The sequence below is a fragment of the Schistocerca gregaria genome, chromosome 1 (genome assembly GCF_023897955.1).
Source record: "Schistocerca gregaria isolate iqSchGreg1 chromosome 1, iqSchGreg1.2, whole genome shotgun sequence".
In the NCBI taxonomy this organism is placed as follows: Eukaryota; Metazoa; Arthropoda; class Insecta; order Orthoptera; family Acrididae; genus Schistocerca; species Schistocerca gregaria.
In genome coordinates, this window is record NC_064920.1 from 324,398,664 (window position 1) to 324,420,155 (window position 21,492).

Genomic DNA, 21,492 nt, shown 5'->3' on the forward strand with positions numbered 1-21,492 from the left:
GTCTGGAGCGCAGCGGACTTTCGGAACGAGCGAGAGGCACTCCCGGTGCCAACAGTGGACACACTACCATCACAATTTCGTTTCGAATAACGACCTGGTGTCATTCCCGTGTTCAGTGTTCCGGTTTGGCGTACCACCGTCGGGGCCCTTCCCTCTGCTGCCACGCCACCTGTTCCTGCCTCGATAGCAACGCGGTCAGCGCTGCAGATGGCTACGCAAAGACGTCCGGGTTAGATTCCCGGCCGAGTTGGAAATTTTCTCCGCTAGGGGACTGGGTATTGTGTGGTCCTTTCGGTCGTATCATCATAACTGACAAAACACGAGTAAAAGGGTGAATGATCACGGCCCGAAATGCAATAAATCAAAAATAAATTTGCCTTGCTGAAAGACCTTGCTGCTCCTTGCGTACGGCACTGTCCGCGTGGTTGTTTGTCTCGCTACAAACAATCACTCTGTCTCAAGGTACAAACACTACGTCGGTTCTCTAGGGTGACAATCAAACAAGGACTTTGAAAGCCTGCATGATGCAGAGTATGTTACTTCTGAATCAAGCGATTCTATATTCACATTCTCAGGAACGCAGGCATCTATTCGCGGAACTCTTAACTCAGTCACGATGGCTTGTCCCTGATGCTTTAGAATTACTGGTATGCGTGCCTCCTACTTTCACGAGACATAATATGTTCTCACAAACAACTAATATTCAGATGATGTTTTTCAATAAGGAACGTGGAGCATCTCCTACCGCTATATACAGGCTGTACCAATAGTCCCAGTGCGTTGTATCTGTGTACTAGTAGTTTTTTCTTCTTGTTGGTCATATTGATTTGTGAGAAGAATGACTGATGAATCCAATAATACCTAGGAAAACCTGGGATCATGAGTCACGTCACACTGGGAAAACAATGAGAAAGGTTCGAAATGATTTCACCATCAGATTTAATATGTCCGCACGACCGAAATCGACAATATCACGTTGGGAGAAGAAGCTGTTTCAAATTGGTTGCGTAGAAAACAGACCACGATTTGGAAGACCAAGAAGGAGCAGATACGTGTGCGGATGTTGCAGCATTAGTGGACTGAGTGGCCAAGACTCGCAGAATCTGACCCCTGTTCGCGGTTACTGGATGCTTTGTTGTCCTACGACCGTACGCTTCCATGTTGTGTTTGTTCCAGTGCTACCGGTCTCGACACTTAGGCATCCGGTTCGCCACTATATGTATCCAGTTGTAGAAGAATATTAATTGATAACATACTTTCTTACTACCAGACTGTAGTGGGAGGCATTTGATTAAATATCAGACATTCAAGTAGTGTACCCTGAAATAAGTTCGCGACATGTGGTTGTCAATATTTCGCCGTCGGATAGCGACCAACAGCTGGGTACTATTGTGGAACAACAGACTCTCCTCCACTCAACTTTTCGATTACTTTTCTTCCATTCACTGTCGTTATCATCGGTTGTACTGCAAACACCCAAAGTGGTCTACAGGACACATCGACATCTGATTCGTCGTCCATAGATTCGAGAAAGATGAAAACCATTGAAACATACCAGTGTTGATTTCTGCTGAGATCCGAACAAATAACAAGTAGAATGACAAGGATGTTCAAAATATGAATATTTATGTGACAGACATTAGCAGATATCTGTAAAGCAGATGAAGGCCTCTATTTAATCTAGAGTACTATATTACAGAATACTCATCAACTATATTCACAGTACTTAATAGCAATAGTTACGTCCCGTTTAAAACAGTCAGTATAAGCAATCGCTCTCCCTAAATAATTCTCAGTATATGTTAAATATATAGTTAAAACTTTTTTATCAGTTAAGTTTGTGGGAAGTGCATTAAGTATTTGGATTGTCTTCATTGAATTTTGCTTCACAGTAGTGATGGAAGATATTTTTACACCTACTGCTAAAAAGCCACTTACAGACTATTTTGCTGTAAGAAATTGCATCTTTTTTGTGATCATCTGGCATAATTTAAATCTCAAAGTCTCTCTTAATACACCACGGTTACGTAATTGTAAAGTACGCTGAATACGTAATTAATGCTGTGGAACTAGGAGATTTAGGTCTGCCACAAGGTGACGAAATAGTCGAAAATAACTGCCGTAAAATAAATTTTAGTACCAGCGTTTTGGCGAGAAACGTAATAATTTATTTGAGTAATTCCATCAGGAAAGCGCGTTGGCACATAGAGAAGACACTGGGCACTGGAGTGCTCGCATTCATTTCAGATGGGAGTTTCCAGTACGCTGTTCCCTTCGTTTTATTACTTCGTTCCCGGCAGGACCTGTGTGGGCCGCTCCATCCAGAAGCCAGATTTTATTACCGTTGAAAATTCACTGTCAATGGAATGCTGTTAGATATTTAGAAAAAGAAAAACAATAAACGCATTTCATCATAGCTTATATGAAGGACCGAAAAATGTGTTTCCATGAAATTTACTTAATTAATTAATGTGTAGCCGCTGCATTTGCTGATATGTTTTTATTTTGTAGCGCAACCAGTTTTATCATTTTTTTATATTGAAATAACTTAGTAGTGGATGTTAAAATTCTAATTGGTGGAGCAACGTCAAATGACTAGCATCAGAGCAGTTTTTAACATAGAAAACACGTCTAATCCATCACCTGAAGCCGGAAACAGTTTTGTCGTCACGAAGGAACAACTCCCTCAGAGAGAATTTGTCCAGAATGGCGTCGAACTGGCTCTGTAGCTGCCTGTTTAGCCAGCTGCGAAGGCGTGACTTCAGTTTGGTTACCAGCTCCGAGTCTGCAACGGAGAAGCATATCAAGACAGATTCTTATTGAAAATGCGCCATTTCTTTGCCCTTTATATAGTGTTAGTTCCATCAACATTATCAATGTTTGGACAGCTTCAAATTCCTTCCAGTTGCTTGCAATTGCTCAGTTGTTAACTTCTGTGATTAAGGTAGCGTCCTCTTTTTCTGTACTAAATAATATCTCGATGCTTCTGCAAATGGAACTCAGTAAACCACGTGTGGATCAAGCTAGGGCATCAGTGATAACAAGAGTTTTAATTTACGGCACAGTAATTTAACGTTTTTATTTATGAGTTGAGCCTGTTATTTCGATCCATTAATCGCACACTCGGTGGAATGTCTCCAATCCCTCATGTTCAAGATATCGTATATACTACCAGTCTGGCTTCATTACATTAGAATATGTTTTAAATATATTGTATTAAACGTTTTCTCCGAAAATTACTTTGAGCAATTAATTCAGGAGCCAGTAGAATTGCAATTGGTTGCAAAAACATACTTGATCTGTTATCAACAAATAATTCTGAGTAAATAGGAAGTGCTTCGGTGGGTAAAGCTATTAGTAACCACACGGTCGTTGTAGCGAGACTGGCCACCTCTAACATCCAAATCCGCCAAAAGTAAACACAATATATCTATTTTAAAAAACCAGATAATATTCGCTTGAAAGATTCCTAAGAGAAAGTCTCCAATATCTCTCAGCTAACTATGTAAGTTTAGATAGCGTAAATTAGATGTGGATTCAGTTCAGAGATATAGTATCCGAAGCAACTGGGAGGTTTATACCGAATAAAGTAATAAAAGATGATACTGACCTCTTTGGTTCACAAAACAGGTCAGAACTCTGTTACAGAGGCAAAGAAAAAAGCATACCAATTTACAAGAACACAAAATCTCCCAAATAGGTGATGTTTCATTGCCACTCGAAACCTAGCATGCTTTTAATAGCTTCCACAACGAAACTGTGTCTCGAAGTCTGACAGACAACACAATGAGATTCTGGTCTACGTAAAGTACAAGAGTGGCCATCCACAATCAATAACTACAATGTGAAATACCGATGGTAATATTACTGATAGCACCATTCAGCAATAGTTACACTGAGACAATAAATGTCATGGCATGTCTCGTAATATCGTGTCGGATCTCCTTTTGTCCTGCGTATCACAGCAGTTTGACGTGGCATAGACAACAAGTCGTTGGAACCCCCGCGCAGAAATACTGAGCCGTGCTGCTTCTAAAGCCGTCAATAATTAAAAAAGTTCTGACGATGCAGGATTTTGTGCACGAAATAACCTCTCAATAATGTCCCATGAATGTTTGATGGTATTCACGTTGGAAGATCCCGTTGGAAAAACCATTCGTTCGAATTGTCTAGGTTGTTCTTTAAACCAGTCGCGAACAGCTGCGGCCTGGTGACTCGGTGCCTTGTCACCCACTAAAGTTTCATTGTTGTTTGGGAACATCAAGTCTATGATCCACTGCAAGTGGTCTCCAGGTAACCGAACATACCATTTCCGTTTAATGATCGATTTAGCTTGACCATAGAACCCAGCTCATCCATGTAAACAAGCACAACCCACTCCATTGTAGAGCCACCATCAGCTTGCATAATGCCTTGCTGACAACTTGGGTCTGTGACTTCGTGGGTAATGCTGTCACTCGAACCCTACCATCAGCTTTTACCAACTGAAATCAGAGCTCATTAGACTAGGTCACAATTGGCCAGTCGTCTAGGGTCAAATCGATACGGTCATGAGTCCAGAAGAGCCACTGAAGGCGATGTCGAACTGTTAGCAAATGCAAAGTCGGTCGTCTGCTGTGATACTTGTCTATTAGAACTGATAATGCTATGGAAATGTCGCTGCTCTCGGATATTAAGTGAAGGCCATCGACCACTACGTTGTCCGCGGTGATGGGTAACGCCTGGATTTGATATTCTAGTCACGTTCTTGACACAGTGGATCTCGGAACAGTGAATTCCCTGACAATTTCCGAAATGGAATGTTCCATGCGACTAGCTCCATCTATCATTCTGCTCTAAGCGTCTATTAATTCCTGTCGTTCGGCCATAATAACATCGGAAACATTTTCACGTATATCACATTAGTATAAGTAACAGCTCCGCCAAAGTACCCCATTTTATAGGTCGCATAGGCTGTACTCATCAATCTATATACACTCCTGGAAATAGAAAAAAGAACACATTGACACCGGTGTGTCAGACCCACCATACTTGCTCCGGACACTGCGAGAGGGCTGTACAAGCAATGATCACACGCACGGCACAGCGGACACACCAGGAACCGCGGTGTTGGCCGTCGAATGGCGCTAGCTGCGCAGCATTTGTGCACCGCCGCCGTCAGTGTCAGCCAGTCTGCCGTGGCATACGGAGCTCCATCGCAGTCTTTAACACTGGTAGCATGCCGCGACAGCGTGGACGTGAACCGTATGTGCAGTTGACGGACTTTGAGCGAGGGCGTATAGTGGGCATGCGGGAGGCCGGGTGGACGTACCGCCGAATTGCTCAACACGTGGGGCGTGAGATCTCCACAGTACATCGATGTTGTCGCCAGTGGTCGGCGGAAGGTGCACGTGCCCGTCGACCTGGGACCGGACCGCAGCGACGCACGGATGCTAGCCAAGACCGTAGGATCCTACGCAGTGCCGTAGGGGACCGCACCGCCACTTCCCAGCAAATCAGGGACACTGTTGCTCCTGGGGTATCGGCGAGGACCATTCGCAACCGTCTCCATGAAGCTGGGCAACGGTCCCGCACACAGTTAGGCCGTCTTCCGCTCACGCCCCAAGATCGTGCAGCCCGCCTCCAGTGGTGTCGCTACAGGCGTGAATGGAGGGACGAATGGGGACGTGTCGTCTTCAGCGATGAGAGTCGCTTCTGCCTCGGTGCCAATGATGGTCGTATGCGTGTTTGGCGCCGTGCAGGTGAGCGCCACAATCAGGATTGCATACGACCGAGGCACACAGGGCCAACACCCGGCATCATGGTGTGGGGAGCGATCTCCTACACTGGCCGTACACCTCTGGTGATCGTCGAGGGGACACTAAATAGTCCACGGTACATCCAAACTGTCATCGCACCCATCGTTCTACCATTCCTAGACCGGCAAGGGAACTTGCTGTTCCAACAGGACAATGCACGTCCGCATGTATCCCGTGCCACCCAACGTGCTCTAGAAGTTGTAAGTCAACTACCCTCGCCAGCAAGATCTCCGGATCTGTCTCCCATTGAGCATGTTTGGGACTGGATGAAGCGTCGTCTCACGCCGTCTGCGCGTCCAGCACGAACGCTGGTCCAACTGAGGCGCCAGGTGGAAATGGCATGGCAAGCCGTTCCACAGGACTACATCCAGCATTTCTACGCAGCCTGCATTGCTGCGAAAGGTGGATATACACTGTACTAGTGCCGACATTGTGCATGCTCTGTTGCCTGTGTCTATGTGCCTGTGGTTCTGTCAGTGTGATCATGTGATGTATCTGACCCCAGGAATGTGTCAATAAAGTTTCCTCTTCCTGGGACAATGAATTCACGGTGTTCTTATTTCAATTTCCAGGAGTGTATATATGGATATCGCTATCACTTCACTGTTACCTCACTGTATTAAACACAGTTTTCCGAAATTCGTTTTCCAAGGAAGACGTAGTAAGTATTTTGGAATTAAAATCGATAGCTGCTGCCAACATGAGTAATTTAGCAGGTAATCTAGTTGTAACAAAGCAACTTAAAGCACTTAACGAAAGAAAGTCTTCCTGTCATGGCACATACCAAAAAGGTTCATTTCAGAATATGTTGATACAACACCCCCATACGTAGCAATCATATAGTACCACTCCCTCGATGGAAGATCCGTAACAGAGCACTGGAAAGTTTCCCAGGTCACACTAATATTCAAGAAAGGAAATAACAGTAAACAGCTGAATTGCGAAAATGTCATTCCTATGAAACGCAGCTAACATTTTATTTGAACGAAGTAACGGATACTATCGACAGGCAATCTCAAATTGATTGCATGTTTCTAGATTTCCAGAAGGCTTTTGACTCCGGTACCCAAAGGGACTTCTAATTAAACTGCGTGCTATGGAGTATCGCTTCAGTTTTCACAAAGGTCATAGTACGTAGTAATTGACGGAAATCATCGAGTAAAACTGAAGCGATATCCGGCGTTCCCCAGAAATTTGTTATAGGGCCACTACTGTTTGTAATCTGCATAAACGATTTAGAAGATATTCTGTTTGCACATGATGCTATTGTTTACCGTCTAGTTAAGTCATGAGAAAAGCAAAATCAAAAATTGCTCTGAGCACTATGGGACTTAACATCTGAGGTCATCGGTCCCCCAGAACTTAGAACCTAAGGACATCACACACATCCATGGCCGAGGCAGCATTCGAACCTGCGACCGTGGCGGTCGCGCGGTTCCAGACTGTAGCGCCAAGAACCGCTCGGCCGGCTCAAAGCAAAATCAATCGAAAAATTACTTATACACGTAATCTGTTCACTGTGGAGACAAAAATCACGGGATAGCAATATGCACATTTACAGATGACGGGAGCATGGCGCACACAAGGTATAAAAAGGCCGTGCTTTGATGGAGCTTTCTTTTGCACTCAAGAGACTCATGTGATAAGGTTTCCGACTTGATTATGGCCGAACGACGTGCATTAATTGGCTTTGAACAGGTATGATAGTTGGAGCTATACACATGGTACATTAGATTTTGGATATCATTAGGGAATGTATTATTCCGAGATCCACAATGTCAAGAATTCGCCGAGAAACCCAATTTTCAGGAATTACTTCTCATTACTGACAACGCAGTGACCGACGGCCTTCGCTTAACACCCGAAAGCAGCGGCGTTTGCGTAGAGTTGTCTGTGATAACAGACAAGGACGCAGAAATTAATGTGGGATGTACGAAGATGTATCCGTTACGAAAGTGAGGCGACGTTTGGCCTTAATGAACTGTGGCAGCAGACAACTATTGCTGCCTTTGCTAACAGCAAGGTTTCGCCTGCAGCCCCTCTCCTGGGCTCATGATCATATCAATTGGACCCCATATGACTGGAAAACCCTGGCCTACTCATTTGAGTCCCGGTTTCGTGTGGTAAGAGCTGATGATAGTGTTCGAATGTGGCGCAGACCACGCGAAGGCAAGCACCCAAGTTGTCAACAAGGCTCTGTGCAAAATGATGGTGAGTCCATAATGCTTTGGGCTGTGTTTACATGGGATCGATTGGGTGCTCTAGTCAAAGTGAAACGATCATTGACTGGAAATGGTTACGTTCAGCTACCTGAAGACGACGTGTTCGGCTACTTGGCGACAATTTGCAGCCATTTATGGACTTCATGTTTCGAAACAAGTATGAAATTTTTATGGATGACATTGCGCCATGTCAGCGGGCTATAGCTGTTGGTCGTGCGGTAGCGTTCTCGCTTCCCACGCCCGGGTTCGGTTCCCGGCGGGGTCAGGGATTTTCTCTGCCTCGTGATGGCTGGGTGTTGTGTGATGTCCTTAGGTTAGTTAGGTTTAAGTAGTTGTAAGTTGTAGGGGACTGATGACCATTGATGTTAAGTCCCATAGTGCTCAGAGCCGGAATAGCTGTTCACGATTCGTTTGAAGAACATTCTCGAAAATCGAGCAAATGATTTGGTTACCCAGATCGCCCGACATACATGCTATCGAACATTTACGGTACAAAATCGAGAGGTCAGTTAGTGTCCTGCACGGGTAATGATTTCACAATTGTGGACGGCAGGTGTCTTCCAACGACTAGTTGAGTACATGCGATGCCGAGTTGCTGCACCACACCGGACAAAAAGAGCTCCGACACGACATTAGGAGGTATCCCACAACTTTCGTCATCTAGTATATGTATGGTGCGAAAAGCGGCAATTGTATCTCAATAACGATAAGTTGTGATGTCATCCAACAGTACAAAAACAAAACAAAAAAAAGAAAACTCCGTAAATTTTCGGTTACATGATAAATCAACAAATTTAAATGTTGATAGTTAGACTAAATATTCTGAAATTTCAGTTACGAACAACGTAAATTTTAACGATCACATAGATAATGTAGTGAAAAAGGAAAACTAAGGATTACGTTTTACTGGCAGAACGATTGGAACATGCAACAGGTCTAGTAAAGAGACTACCTTGTTTTTTTTTTCTCTCTGCTAAAGGATTGCTGTACTGCATGGGAGCCTTACTAGGTAGGTTTGACTGAGGACATCGAAAAAATTGAAAGGAGGACATCTCGTTTTGTATTATTGCGAAAAAGGGGAGAGAGTGTCACGAATGTGATAAGCCAGGTGGGATGACAATCTTTAAGATAAAGACGTGTTTCGTTGCGCAGGGTCTTCTCAGGAAGTTTCAATCACCAAATTTCTCTTCTGAATGAGAAAACATCTTACTGACGCCAACCTACATAGGGGGAAATGATCGTCAGAATATAACAAGTGAAATCAGAGTTTGTGCAGAAAGATTTAAGCGTTCATTTTCCACTCGCTTTCAGATAGTGGAAAGGTAGAGCCATAGTTTTAAAGTGGTTGTGCGAAGTCCGTAAGTGCGAAATGCAGAATAATCATGTAAATGTGGATCTAAAGATAGTTACTATTGAAGTAAGTAGATAATCTGACAATTTTTGTGTTTATACACTACAAATAAAGAAACGCAGGTATCCCTCAGTCAGTACTCACCAAATAAATTGGTTGAAATGTGAGTGCTATCGCTGGGTGTGTCGCTTTCCACCTGAAACAGTAATTTGACAGCGTACAGACTATAAACTTCAGGAAAAATCGGAAATGTGGCGGAAAGTAGGAATAAGCTTCGTAATAATTTTAAATTTTTTTTGCGTTCATCAGTAAAAAGTTTGAATAAATCTTTATTTTGCTAAAATTAGTTTCGACTACTTCATCACTATCTGACTGACTCTTAGCCCCAATTCACACTACTACCCATAAGCGCAAAATACATGACGCACGTAATAAGTCTTGTGAAAGCAAGGGGGTCATACACATCATGGTGTGCTAGATGAGAGCTACAAGTGTAACGAGCAACGTTATTGATGCACGGGGAAACTGCTGGTTTACTCACTGTCACGGCAGTATGCACCGGCGAGTATTCAATGTCGTAGTTCTGCGAGCGTAAGTTGTCGCCGTCCACCTTGAGACCAATGCGCCCTTTGAATTCAATCGACCGCAAGGACACCCTGTTGCAAAAACACAAACATCGTTACATACACATATTTTGTATACTATTGTGATTACAGACATACATAACAATTTTTTATCAAAACTGTATCTCGTTCCTGTGTTTAGCCTTACTGGTAAGCATTTGTTGAGGTTTTATCACTGGGACTTTTTATTGTACAGAAAAGACAATTTCACATCTGCCACTGCTGCACTCCTGAATGTTTCTGTGTCCACCACATCAAATATATTTTCCTGATTTCATAGGAAGAAAAGCTTTTCCCTTTGGACAAACCAAAACTAGTCTTAACTTAAGGCAGAAATTCAGCCAATTTAGAAGATACAGCGGTTACGTACGTTGCATATTGCGAAATTCCATTGTATCTGAGCAAACACTAAACAGAAACTACATTGGATTCTGCGTTAAATACATTCATCATTATTCTGCAAGATATGTTTTCGATAAATTTTCATTTCACCCGTATTCTTATAAAGAAATGTGTTATCACATGTACGAGAGATCAGACATAATACATATGAAGCATGCGTGACATATTCGGCAGGGCTTGTTGCTACGAGCATCGTTCTAAAATTGTAGAAAACAAACATTGTTGCTGTTGTTGTGGTCTTCAGTCCTGAGACTGGTTTGATGCAGCTCTCCATGCTACTCTATCCTGTGCAAGCTTCTTCATCTCCCAGTACCTACTGCAACCTACGTCCTTCTGAATCTGCTTGGTATATTCATCTCTTGGTCTCCCTCTACGATTTTTACCCTCCACGTTGCCCTCCAATGCTAAATTGGTGATCCCTTGATGGCTCAGAACATGTCCTACCAACCGATCCCTTCTTCTGGTCAAGTTGTGCCACAAACTTCTCTTCTCCCCAATTCTATTCAATACTTCCTCATTAGTTATGCGATCTACCCATCTAATCTTCAGCATTCTTCTGTAGCACCACATTTCGAAAGCTTCTATTCTCTTCTTGACAAACCTATTTATTGTCCATGTTTCACTTCCATACATGGCTACACTCCATACAAATACTTTCAGAAATGACTTCCTGACACTTAAATCTATACTCGATGTTAACAAATTTCTCTTCTTCATAAACGCTTTTCTTGCCATTGCCAGTTTACATTTTATATCCTCTCTATTTCGACCATCATCAGTTATTTTGCTCCCCAAATAGCAAAACTCCTTTACTACTTTAAGTGTCTCATTTCCTAATCTAATTCCCTCAGCATCACCCGTCTTAATTCGGCTACATTCCATTATCCTCGTTTTGCTTTTGTTGATGTTCATCTTATATACTCCTCTCAAGACAAACATTAGAACGCGTTTATAGGTACTTAATACCAAGCTAGGAGTTGTTGTTGTTGTGGTCTTTAGTCCTGAGATTGGTTTGATGCAGCTCTCCATGCTACTCTATCCTGTGCAAGCTTCTTCATCTCCCAGTACCTACTGCAACCTACATCCTTCTGAATCTGCTTAGTGTATTCATTTCTTGGTCTCCCTCTACGATTTTTACCCTCCACGCTGCCCTCCAATGCTAAATTGGTGATCTCTTGATGCCTCAGAACATGTCCTACCAACCGATCCCTTCTTCTGGTCAAGTTGTGCCACAAACTTCTCTTCTCCCCAATCCTATTCAATACTTCCTCATTAATTATGTGATCTACCCATCTAATCTTCAGCATTCCTCTGTAGCAGCACATTTCGAAAACTTCTATTCTCTTCTTGTCCAAACTATTTATCGTCCATGTTTCACTTCCATACATGGCTACACTCCAGTCTACATTTTATACCCTCTGAACTTCGACCATCATCAGTTATTTTGCTCCCCAAATAGCAAAACTCCTTTACTACTTTAAGTGTCTCATTTCCTAATCTAATTCCATCAGCATCACCCGACTTAATTCGAAGGTGGCATTACACGTCGATGCAATTTCTAAGAATTCGAAGGAAGCTATTTGTGAAGTATGAGGGTTTAGTCCATATTCCGCAAGTTTTAGGACTACGGCAAGCACTGGAATTTAAAGTCGTGTTCTCAAAATCGCAGTAATATAGTGTTCTTTTGACATCACTGTCGCTCCCAATGACTGTGGCATTGAGATATCGCTTTGTAGATTGGTTACTAGTCTCCACGAAGAAGCAGTATGACATCGACCTGAGTAAGATAGTCAACAGATGCCGCCGTCCTGGAAGAAAAACTTTGCAATTGTGGTCAACGATAAGTTTTGCTTGACTAGACATTTCTATTTTCAATTGATCAATGACCAAGTTCCAGAGCTTACTGACTTTGTACATGGTAATTTCTTGGGTTGCCGGAAGCACTCCTATCAATGACCTTCGTTGCATCAGTGCGCTACGTCGATTCATTCCACGTGGATGTACACATTCACAAAGTAGATTTCCAACCGTAGTGTTTTGACTACCAATATTTTATCTACGCACACCTGACTTCCTAGCGTAAATTAATTTGCGATATTTGGGGACAAACGGTAACTCTTTATGAGAATCGATCCGGTGGTCGAACCGAAAGTCGACGTCACCACATGAAATCCCAAATGCACTGATCTCAGATATCAATGCCAGCTATCGTTTTCTATGTTCTAATACGCGCAGATTAGCGCTGAAGATTTGGCAAGTTATTTAATCAATCAGATGAAACACGTTTCTCAGTCTGTTCATCAAATAAATTCTTTCAAATTCAAATACTTTTCAAGTGAAAAAAGAATAAACTTTTCTGATCACTTTATGTACACAGACACTAAAGATTTTAAGTATACGTTCATTTTGTGAAGAACGTTTCTTTTGCAGAATGTCACCTAGATTCATTTAAATTCTCAGTGGTAGCTTGGTGGCATAATATGTGTTTAGTCCATGTGTTACCCTGGAACCTCATTTGCAGAGAAATTCTTTTACTTCTGGCACATTTTGCGCCATATCGATCATTTGTGATAAGTTAAAACTGTGTGTCGGCAGAGGACTCGAACGTGCACAGCTGCCTTAGCTTCAGCGGACTTTGCTCTACCATTTAAGTCACTCAAGAGCTTCACTTTGCTGTAGACCGATGAGAATGCTCCATACTAGCATTTGGAAGACTATGACCACTAGAGGCAAATGCCTGTGCTCGAGTCCTGACCGACACACGGTTTTAACGTACCACAAACGATGACAAAACCTCGATTGTGTTTATTTTCAATTCTTAATATTTACTTCAAAAGACTGGTGATTCCACTTAGACCCTATAACGTTATGATTTATCAAAGTGAAGGTAAGATAACAAATATTGCTTGCGAGTTAGTCCATCGTAATAATTTCGCCGTTGTTTGAAACATAAGAGAATCTGAATTACATTGAAACAAGCGTGATTTTCTGTGGCCGCATTGATTAGCGGGAAGAAAGCAAGGAGGCACTCTACCCAAAGGTGCCGCGACTGAAGGCAGGCAGCATCCTGAGGATGGGGTGCGACACAATGGAGTAGTTGCCCGCGATGGCGATGGTGCCGATGCTGCCTTCGACGACCATGTTGAGGAACGGCAGGTCCACTTTGCAGGACGTCACGTTGAGAACTGGCGTCGATATGACCTCAATACCGTTCAGCTCCCTGAAACAGGATGGTCTCTGCAGCAGACATCGCGAAGACAGCTGAGCGAAGTCTAGTGAGGGGTCCAGCTCTACATGTCCCTTTACCTATCCACTTGTTATCAAAACCACGTTGTCGCGTTTCAGACATGGCTCATCTCCATTATGTATGTCATAAACTACACGACAGCTGTCAAAATGGCTCTAAGCACTATGTGACTTAACATCTGTGGTCATCAGTCCCCTAGACTTAGAACTTCTTAAACCTAAATAACCTAAGGACATCACACACATCCACGCCCGAGGCAGGATTCGAACGTGGACAGTAGCGGTCACGCGGTTCCATACTGAAGCGCCTAGAGTTTATAGCTAACATACACAAACTGATAACATTCTCAGAGTAGTGCGTGCCTTCTCCTGGAACATAGTCTGAAAAATTGCAAGGGAATAAAACAATTTAATAATGTGGAATGAAGCTAACATGGCCTTAATAGCAATACCTCTGACGACGAATACTAGCTTTTAAGATGAGAAACACAGTATTGCTTTTAATTTTAATTTTATCTATGATTAGGTAAAAGTGCGTCAATACCCTGCCTGAAATACAGATTTTTGTATTAAGATATTTATGATGCTCAAGACATTTATTTCAGGTACGCAAAAAATTCGTGTGTTGGCGTCGTATGTGGTTGAGCCAGACTTCCAGAAAATTGGTTTAATATTTGTTATATAATTACGTACTGATGATAAAGGGCATGATCGGGATTTATTAGAGTGTGTGGGACGGGACAGGAGATGGCCACAAGAACGTCAAGGAATGTAACCAACAACGTACTGAAATAGGACTTTTGTGAAATCTAAAGTATTAATATATTTAGTAGCTACTTACACCGACGTTTCCTTAGTAGGCTGGAAGAAGATGTCCTTGAGGATGGCCTGCAGGGATCTAAAGGCTGGCACGGGTGGCATAGTCTTGGACGCCTGTAGTAAATACAAAAACAAAAACCTGTCATTGTGCCACCTGAAGAACTGAGAACACCGCACTAATCATGACGTTAATCGAAATATTTTGTAGTTATTACCTGGAATTTTCTGACGAAGTAACCAGAGAAATAAAATAGGTGCAGTATTATTGTTGCTACAGATCGACAATTTGTTTTATCTATTTTTACCGACACAAAATGGATAATAATAAAATACATTTCTCTAGAATGCATCCAAATATAAACTGGTTTCACTTCTAAAAGAAAGCATTTTTTTTATTTGCTCTTGCTGAAGCTATGAGACAAATTATTTGCCGCATATCTATTGAACTAGTACAGGTAGACAATATTCTCTCTAGTAATACTAGTGAATCCAAGTAGAATGGCTACTTCTGCAAGAATTCTTCAATAACGATGTTACTAAATGAATCAAACTAATATGAATATTTCAGTCATGAATATTCTGTATTTTAGGTGTATACATAAGACACATACAACTTTGAAGATGGCTGACGTTTGCAGCAACCGTATACACAAATTTGAAAAATATGTAAGAATCTGTCAACCGGTTGCATAGGTTTTCTATATACCTTGACCAGGTTTCGTCACCTCTAAGGGTGAATTCATCAGAAGGTAAGGTAATTACATGAAGAACATATCGTCAAAGAGCTGAGTTGCACAAATCATACATTAAAATACACATAAGAGACAATAGCACTTACGTCAATAATGTGAGCGTTAAAGCGCGGCTCAGCACTCTTCAAAGCTGTCTTCAAGGGCTCTTCAATAGCTGCGGACAGAAGTCCAACGTGATACTATGAGTGAAATTTCCGAAACAGCAAGCCGTATAGTCACGTATATTGTTCTAAATGTAAATGTTCCGAGGTCTTCATTAACAACCAACGAGAGTGATAACATGAAGTGAAAAGAGCACAGTTTTATCAGGACGTAGGGTGACAATAATACAGTTTATAAGGAAGCAGTAAGAGACAAGTGTGTTGGTGTTTGCAAGTAAGCAACCAGTTAAGAACCTGTTTTCTATCGCATGGTTTAATGTAACTACAGACATGGGACGGTGGCAGAATTTACAAAACCTACCTCACAAGTTTCCGTTAACATTCGTATTCAACAACTCTATTTACGATTTAAAAAACCACGTATGTTATTTAACCTATACTTCCCATATAAATCGAAGACTGTATCCTCATATGGCATTAAATTCAATACTTTAATTCTGACACTATATTTAAACTTAGACTTATGTAGAAAATAAAGATATAAATTTTAAAAAATGTAGATTTGGACAAAGCCCGTGATTGTGCAATAGATTCGGTTCTTTGAAACGAGAAGATCTACTTTCACGAAGTGCAGTTAACTTTATTCATGAACAAATTACAACGCTGTTTCAAACAAACATTAGGTAACTTTAATAGCTTGCGACTTGTGTTAAGGACATTTACCATTACTTAGTTGAAAAATATTGCAGTACATGAAGAATTTGGATTCACTAAAAGGCTTTCCGAGATGCCACATTCATTCTAACAGGTCTTGAACAAAAACATAGCATGTTTATTACAAAAATTGTTTTGTAGACATAACTTCAGTGATTTATAATTCTGTAGAAATAGAACTCTACACATTACAGGAACAAGTTAACATTAAAAAGTAGCTACCTTATTTCATATAGTGCATCTATAGACTAATTTCAATTAGAATGTAGTTGGTTGCCAGGATGTATACGATAATTTCTGATTGATACTGCAACGAGTGCCGCTTCTAAATGAAATGTGCCGTTATGCACTAAATGAATCACCTCATTCCCATGAAGGTGTGATACTGAAATGTGTAATTCATAATTGAATGCGCGTGATACGTCCTGAAAGATGAAACTTAATGAAACAGAACAAGATCTAATCAGAAATTAGGCGACGTAGGTTACAGCGACATACCTAGGAAGGAGCCTTGCTGCTTGGTTGGCATGGCGGCGGTGTTTCCCGCCAGAAACAGCAACAGTACAGCAGGGATGGTTCGCATGATGTCGGCAGCGCAGAACACCAATGCTCTGCGTATTCTCTGCAAACAGAGTAACCAAGTACACAGATTTTACATGAGGCTGGAGACGGAAAAGATTTCGACTGCTAAAATTCTCTGATAAAAAAGTAGGGAGTATTGAAATTTTGGACGTCAGCATTTTAATTTTCTTCCCTGAAAGGTGCACAAGTCATTGTGTTATAACAAGTACTTACAAAGAAAAGTATCATTTTGGGCGCTCATGGTACCTTTACGGAAAACGTCGCTATTACGGCCTGTAATTGTTATTATTAAGACATGCACAAATTCATCTGCACAGCCTCATTTAGAGTACTTTCTGTAGGCCTTCCCAGTGCTCAGATTCCTTCGCTGACACGTGGGTGGATTGCGGGCTACCCACCTACGGACACTCTAATTTCTTCAGCGAGCTCTAAACGTACCTCTGACCCAAAGGACTTTAAATGTGGATGTAGACGGACTTCACATAGTGCGAGTTCTGATGTCAAGTATTAATGTTCAAAAAATTCGTATTTAAAATGCCTGTGTTTACTTGATTCGCCTTCGTGCTATACAAAGAGTTTTTTCATTCACTACCTGCATTGTTCTAGCGTATTTTTTTATTATACCATTTCTAAACGCTAAGAAGGCATTTTGAAGTTATTTTCTTAACAATAAGAAATTAGTCAATGCTTATAATTTAATTTGCATCACAGGAAACAAGAGACATAATCTTTCCGTTAAATTGCGTGCTTTCTGATAATAAATGAAATGATGTAGTTGCCCTCAACTACGTACCCTCCGACTCAGGGTTGCAATATTAAAAGCTTTGGCTGGTTTCGTAGTCTAGGGGCTGGGATACGTAGTTGCCGCATTACAAGCCAAACACTGCTGAGTCTACAGTATACAATACGAATATACAAATGAATCATTGGTCTAAGGTTCCTATTACTCGGGAATCGCGAATGCAACGTAGAGCCGGCCGGTGTGGCCGTGCGGTTCTAAGCGCTTCAGTTTGGAACTGCGTGACCGCTACGGTCGCAGGTTCGAATCCTGCCTCGGGCATGGATGGGTGTGATGTCCCTAGGTTAGTTAGGTTTAAGTAGTTCTAAGTTTTAGGGGACTGATGACCTCAGAAGTTAAGTCCCATAGTGCTCAGAGCCATTTGAACCATTTTGCAACGTAGAAATTTATAAATAAAAGATTGCAATAAATAAAATTTGCAGGTACTATCTTAATGACTTTAAATGATGAGTACGATGGTAGAAGTACTTTTGAGAATGCGGTATATTTCTGCAAAACACTTATTGGTGTCGATGGTCCAGCAATTAAATAAAATATAAGTTGATTAACAGGGAAACAATAGATTCCTACTGCACGTAATTAGTTATGAACAACAACAGAGCTTGCGAGATAGTCACTTCTAAACGCATACTACGTCTTCATTGTAGAAACCTCGGAAATCTCACAAGTTCACAAGTCCGCATTCCGAAGTGTTTCTATCTCTCGCAACCACGTGCAAACCGCTCTCCGCACTCCACGTCTCTCTCGCGACTGTGCTTCATTTGCAGCACTTTCATACAATCTCTCCGCGATTTTTGGAACGATCGCTGTGATTGGCTAGAGCGATCCCGCCCTTTCTTCAAGCCAGCGCACATTCACAACATAATGAAACACATTTCAACTACTGGAATTGCATTTAAATAACTTGAAATTAAATAAATATTCCTACGGCTGGACCATAAACACGCTCTAACACACATTATTAAATACATAAACAAATTAAACATATATCAAAGGAATAGAACAGAAGTAGGCCAGTAGCTTAACGCCTCTGTGCTTTCTAAAATACAGTAAATATTTAACCAACTTCTTTATGAATGGCATATATTGGGTACAAACAAAGACATACTGAATAAATATTTTTATAAGCATACTGCTACCGTTTTTTCGTGTAACTGTGGAGTACTTACGGCCTACCGCGATTGATGGTAATCGGCCACTTTGCCCTCTAATGACTCATGTACTGTTCAAGTTACAAGCTTGTAATTTATACCAATTTAGGTTTACACTAACGGCTGTCTAAAGACCCACAGATCGATAAAATCGGAAGAACCGTTTAGATTTTGGAAATTCGTTGCTGGGTATTACTTGTATAATTTACCGTCATATACTAAACTTTAAACTAATAAAGATATTGAAAATCTGATTACAGCGTCAGATCGTCGTACAAATAATGGCAATGTACATGTTTCTTTTTGAGGTGTCATGATGCATCTGGCTACTGTTAATTTCTATAGGAACTGTGAAATGTCTGCCATGAGGGTTTCACAAAGTCCGCCATCTTTGGCTCTGTCGGCATACAAGTCTCTTTCATTGTCACAGTGGTCGGCACAGTGTCAACATGGGATTCCCAGCCACGCGCTGGGGCTGGACCCCTCTTGCCTCTGCCAACGCCCGGCACCATGCGGTCGGCCTGCCCAACGGCCCGCGCCCTCGCCACGCCAACTCCGAACTTACGATATTTTCAGGGCGCCACAATTCGCCCGTTACCTCACAAGATGAAACCAAATGACCACCACCTTTCAATAATTCCTTTCACTACAGTATCGTTTTTGATGAGAGGTTATGGACCATTGGTCACACCAGTAATTCAATTTTTTTTCTTTTTGTAATGATGCTGCTTATAAATTCATATTAGTGTTTGGTCAGTATTAATATACACCGGTACGCTACAAAGCTTTCATTCCTAGTGTGATACGTACCGTAGTAGTAATTTTGATATTGTATGGTGTTAACCGTTTCCACGCAGTTGCAATCGTTGTTTATCCAGTGACATATTGGGCAGGTTTAGATTTTTGTCTTTTGTGGTTGCAGTTTTTTAGACATTCTTTACCTAAAACATCTTCAGAAGTGAGGATCGTTTGAATTTTGGTAATCATTTCTCTATGGCTTGTAGTAAGGTTAGACTTGTTGTAACCACTTATAAACGTCTGCTAATATCCGATGGCGATAAATCGACCAAAACAAGGACCCGAGTGACACCTCTGTATACGAATTGATGTATTTGATCAATACACTTACCATACGGTTACTTTAAAAAGCCCAGTAACTAAAACTTTTCCATAGATAAAACTGGCACTCTATATTCGTTACTACGCAAAGTGTACCAACATCATTAATACAAAGATAAAAAAACCACCAAAAAATAATTAACGTAGAACAATGGAATTTCGGGAAGCATTTACATGATTAACAGTGAATACAAATAAACAAAAATGTTCGTCATCATGTTGTACCGGTGCCTTATGTCAGTTTGTGAGATGGAGTTCCATGCTTGTCGCACTTGGTCGGTCCGTAAAGAGACGATTGTTGCTATTTGTGGATGTCGCTGGAGTTTACGTCCGATGATGTCCCATATGTGCTAGACTGGAGACAGATCTGCTGATCGGACAGGCCAGGACAACAATTCGGCACTCTGCAGAGCATGTTCGGTTACAACAGTTATAAGAGGGCGAGCGTTATCCTGTTGGAAAACTCCATCTTGAATTCTGTTAATGAATAGCAGCACAGCTAGTCGAATCACCAGAATGACGCACAAACTTTCAGTCAGGCTGCATGGTATAACCACCAGAATGCTCCTGTTTTCACACGAAATTGCACCCTAGGCCGTAACTCCAGGTGTAGGTCAAGTGTGTCTAGCGCGCAATCCAATTGGTTACAAGTCCTCAGATAGCTTCCTGCTAACTAACACGTGGCCACCACTGACACAGATACTGAATCAGATTTCATCAGGAAACGCAACAGATCTCCGTCCTGTCCTTCAATGAGCTCTCGCTTGACACCACTGAAGTCGCAAATGGGGATGGTTTGGGGTCAACGGAATACACGCTACGGGGTGTCTGGTTGGGAGCTGTCCTCGAAGCTACCCATTTGTAAAGGTTCGTTGTGACACTGTGGTGCCAACTCTTGCTCCAATTGCTGCAGGTGCAGTACGATGCACCAGAGTCATACACCGAACACGATGGTCTTCCCTCTCGGTAGTACCAGGTGACCGTCCGGAGGCAGGTGTTCTTGCGACCGTACATTCTCGTGACCACCGCTGCCAGCAGTCATGTACATGTGGCTACATTCCTTCCAAGCCCCTCTACAGTGTCGCAGAAGGAACATTCAGCTTTTCATAGCCCTATTACGTGACCTCGCTCAAACTCAGTGAGGTGGTCATAATGGGGCCTTTGTGGCCTTAAAGGCGTTGTTGATTAATGTTAACATACAAGGCCGATCTCAAAGTTAACTTACTCGCACGAGCGCTACAGCGTGTATTTAAGGCAAACTTGATTTGCATCCGTACAGTGGCGCTACTATTACCACCATGTTCAAGATCTAGTAACAAGCGTACAAACTTTCGTTTACGTCTCACAAATCCTTGGTTTTGCGATGTTTTCACCATCATTGTAAGTGTGGGCTGCAGCTGCAGTAAATTCTTGTGCCCATGCAGTGTTCCAGTGGTAGAAATTCTGATAGGTAACTGTTTTTCGTAAATCTCCAGTGACACTGATTGGAGTAATACAACTTGTAAGCCTTCATACTTACATTACGCTTCAGTCAACCGGAAAATAATTACATACACCCGTAACAGGCGACGTGATTCGTGGCATTCGTCCCTTAGGATATCCAAAAAACTGAAGTGTAGAAAAGGTATTAAAGTATCTACATTTGTTGGGAGACTGTCGAAGTTTATTCAACGGAAAGATCCGCTAGCTACAGTTGTGGATTTATATTACATTGTGTTCCATTATCATTATCACGTCATCTCTTATTGAAGTCGTTAACGAAAGGAGAACTTCATGACATGGATGAAACGGTTAAATCAATGATTTAGCATGA

At 41.8% G+C, this 21,492-nt stretch overlaps 1 protein-coding gene across 1 annotated transcript in view; it reads right to left on the reverse strand.

Annotated features, from left to right (window-relative positions):
* LOC126343967 (uncharacterized) overlaps window positions 1–21,492 on the reverse strand; it is a 59,972-nt gene that overhangs the window by 28,437 nt on the left and 10,043 nt on the right. The window contains exons 2-8 of the mRNA XM_050001984.1: window positions 16,527–16,650; window positions 15,300–15,367; window positions 14,484–14,575; window positions 13,431–13,616; window positions 9,913–10,027; window positions 9,516–9,567; window positions 2,644–2,785 (exon numbers count right to left, since the gene is read on the reverse strand). Of these exons, the coding sequence (XP_049857941.1) occupies window positions 2,644–2,785; window positions 9,516–9,567; window positions 9,913–10,027; window positions 13,431–13,616; window positions 14,484–14,575; window positions 15,300–15,367; window positions 16,527–16,611 (740 nt within the window). The 5' untranslated portion in view covers window positions 16,612–16,650. The remainder of the gene's footprint in view (window positions 1–2,643; window positions 2,786–9,515; window positions 9,568–9,912; window positions 10,028–13,430; window positions 13,617–14,483; window positions 14,576–15,299; window positions 15,368–16,526; window positions 16,651–21,492) is intronic.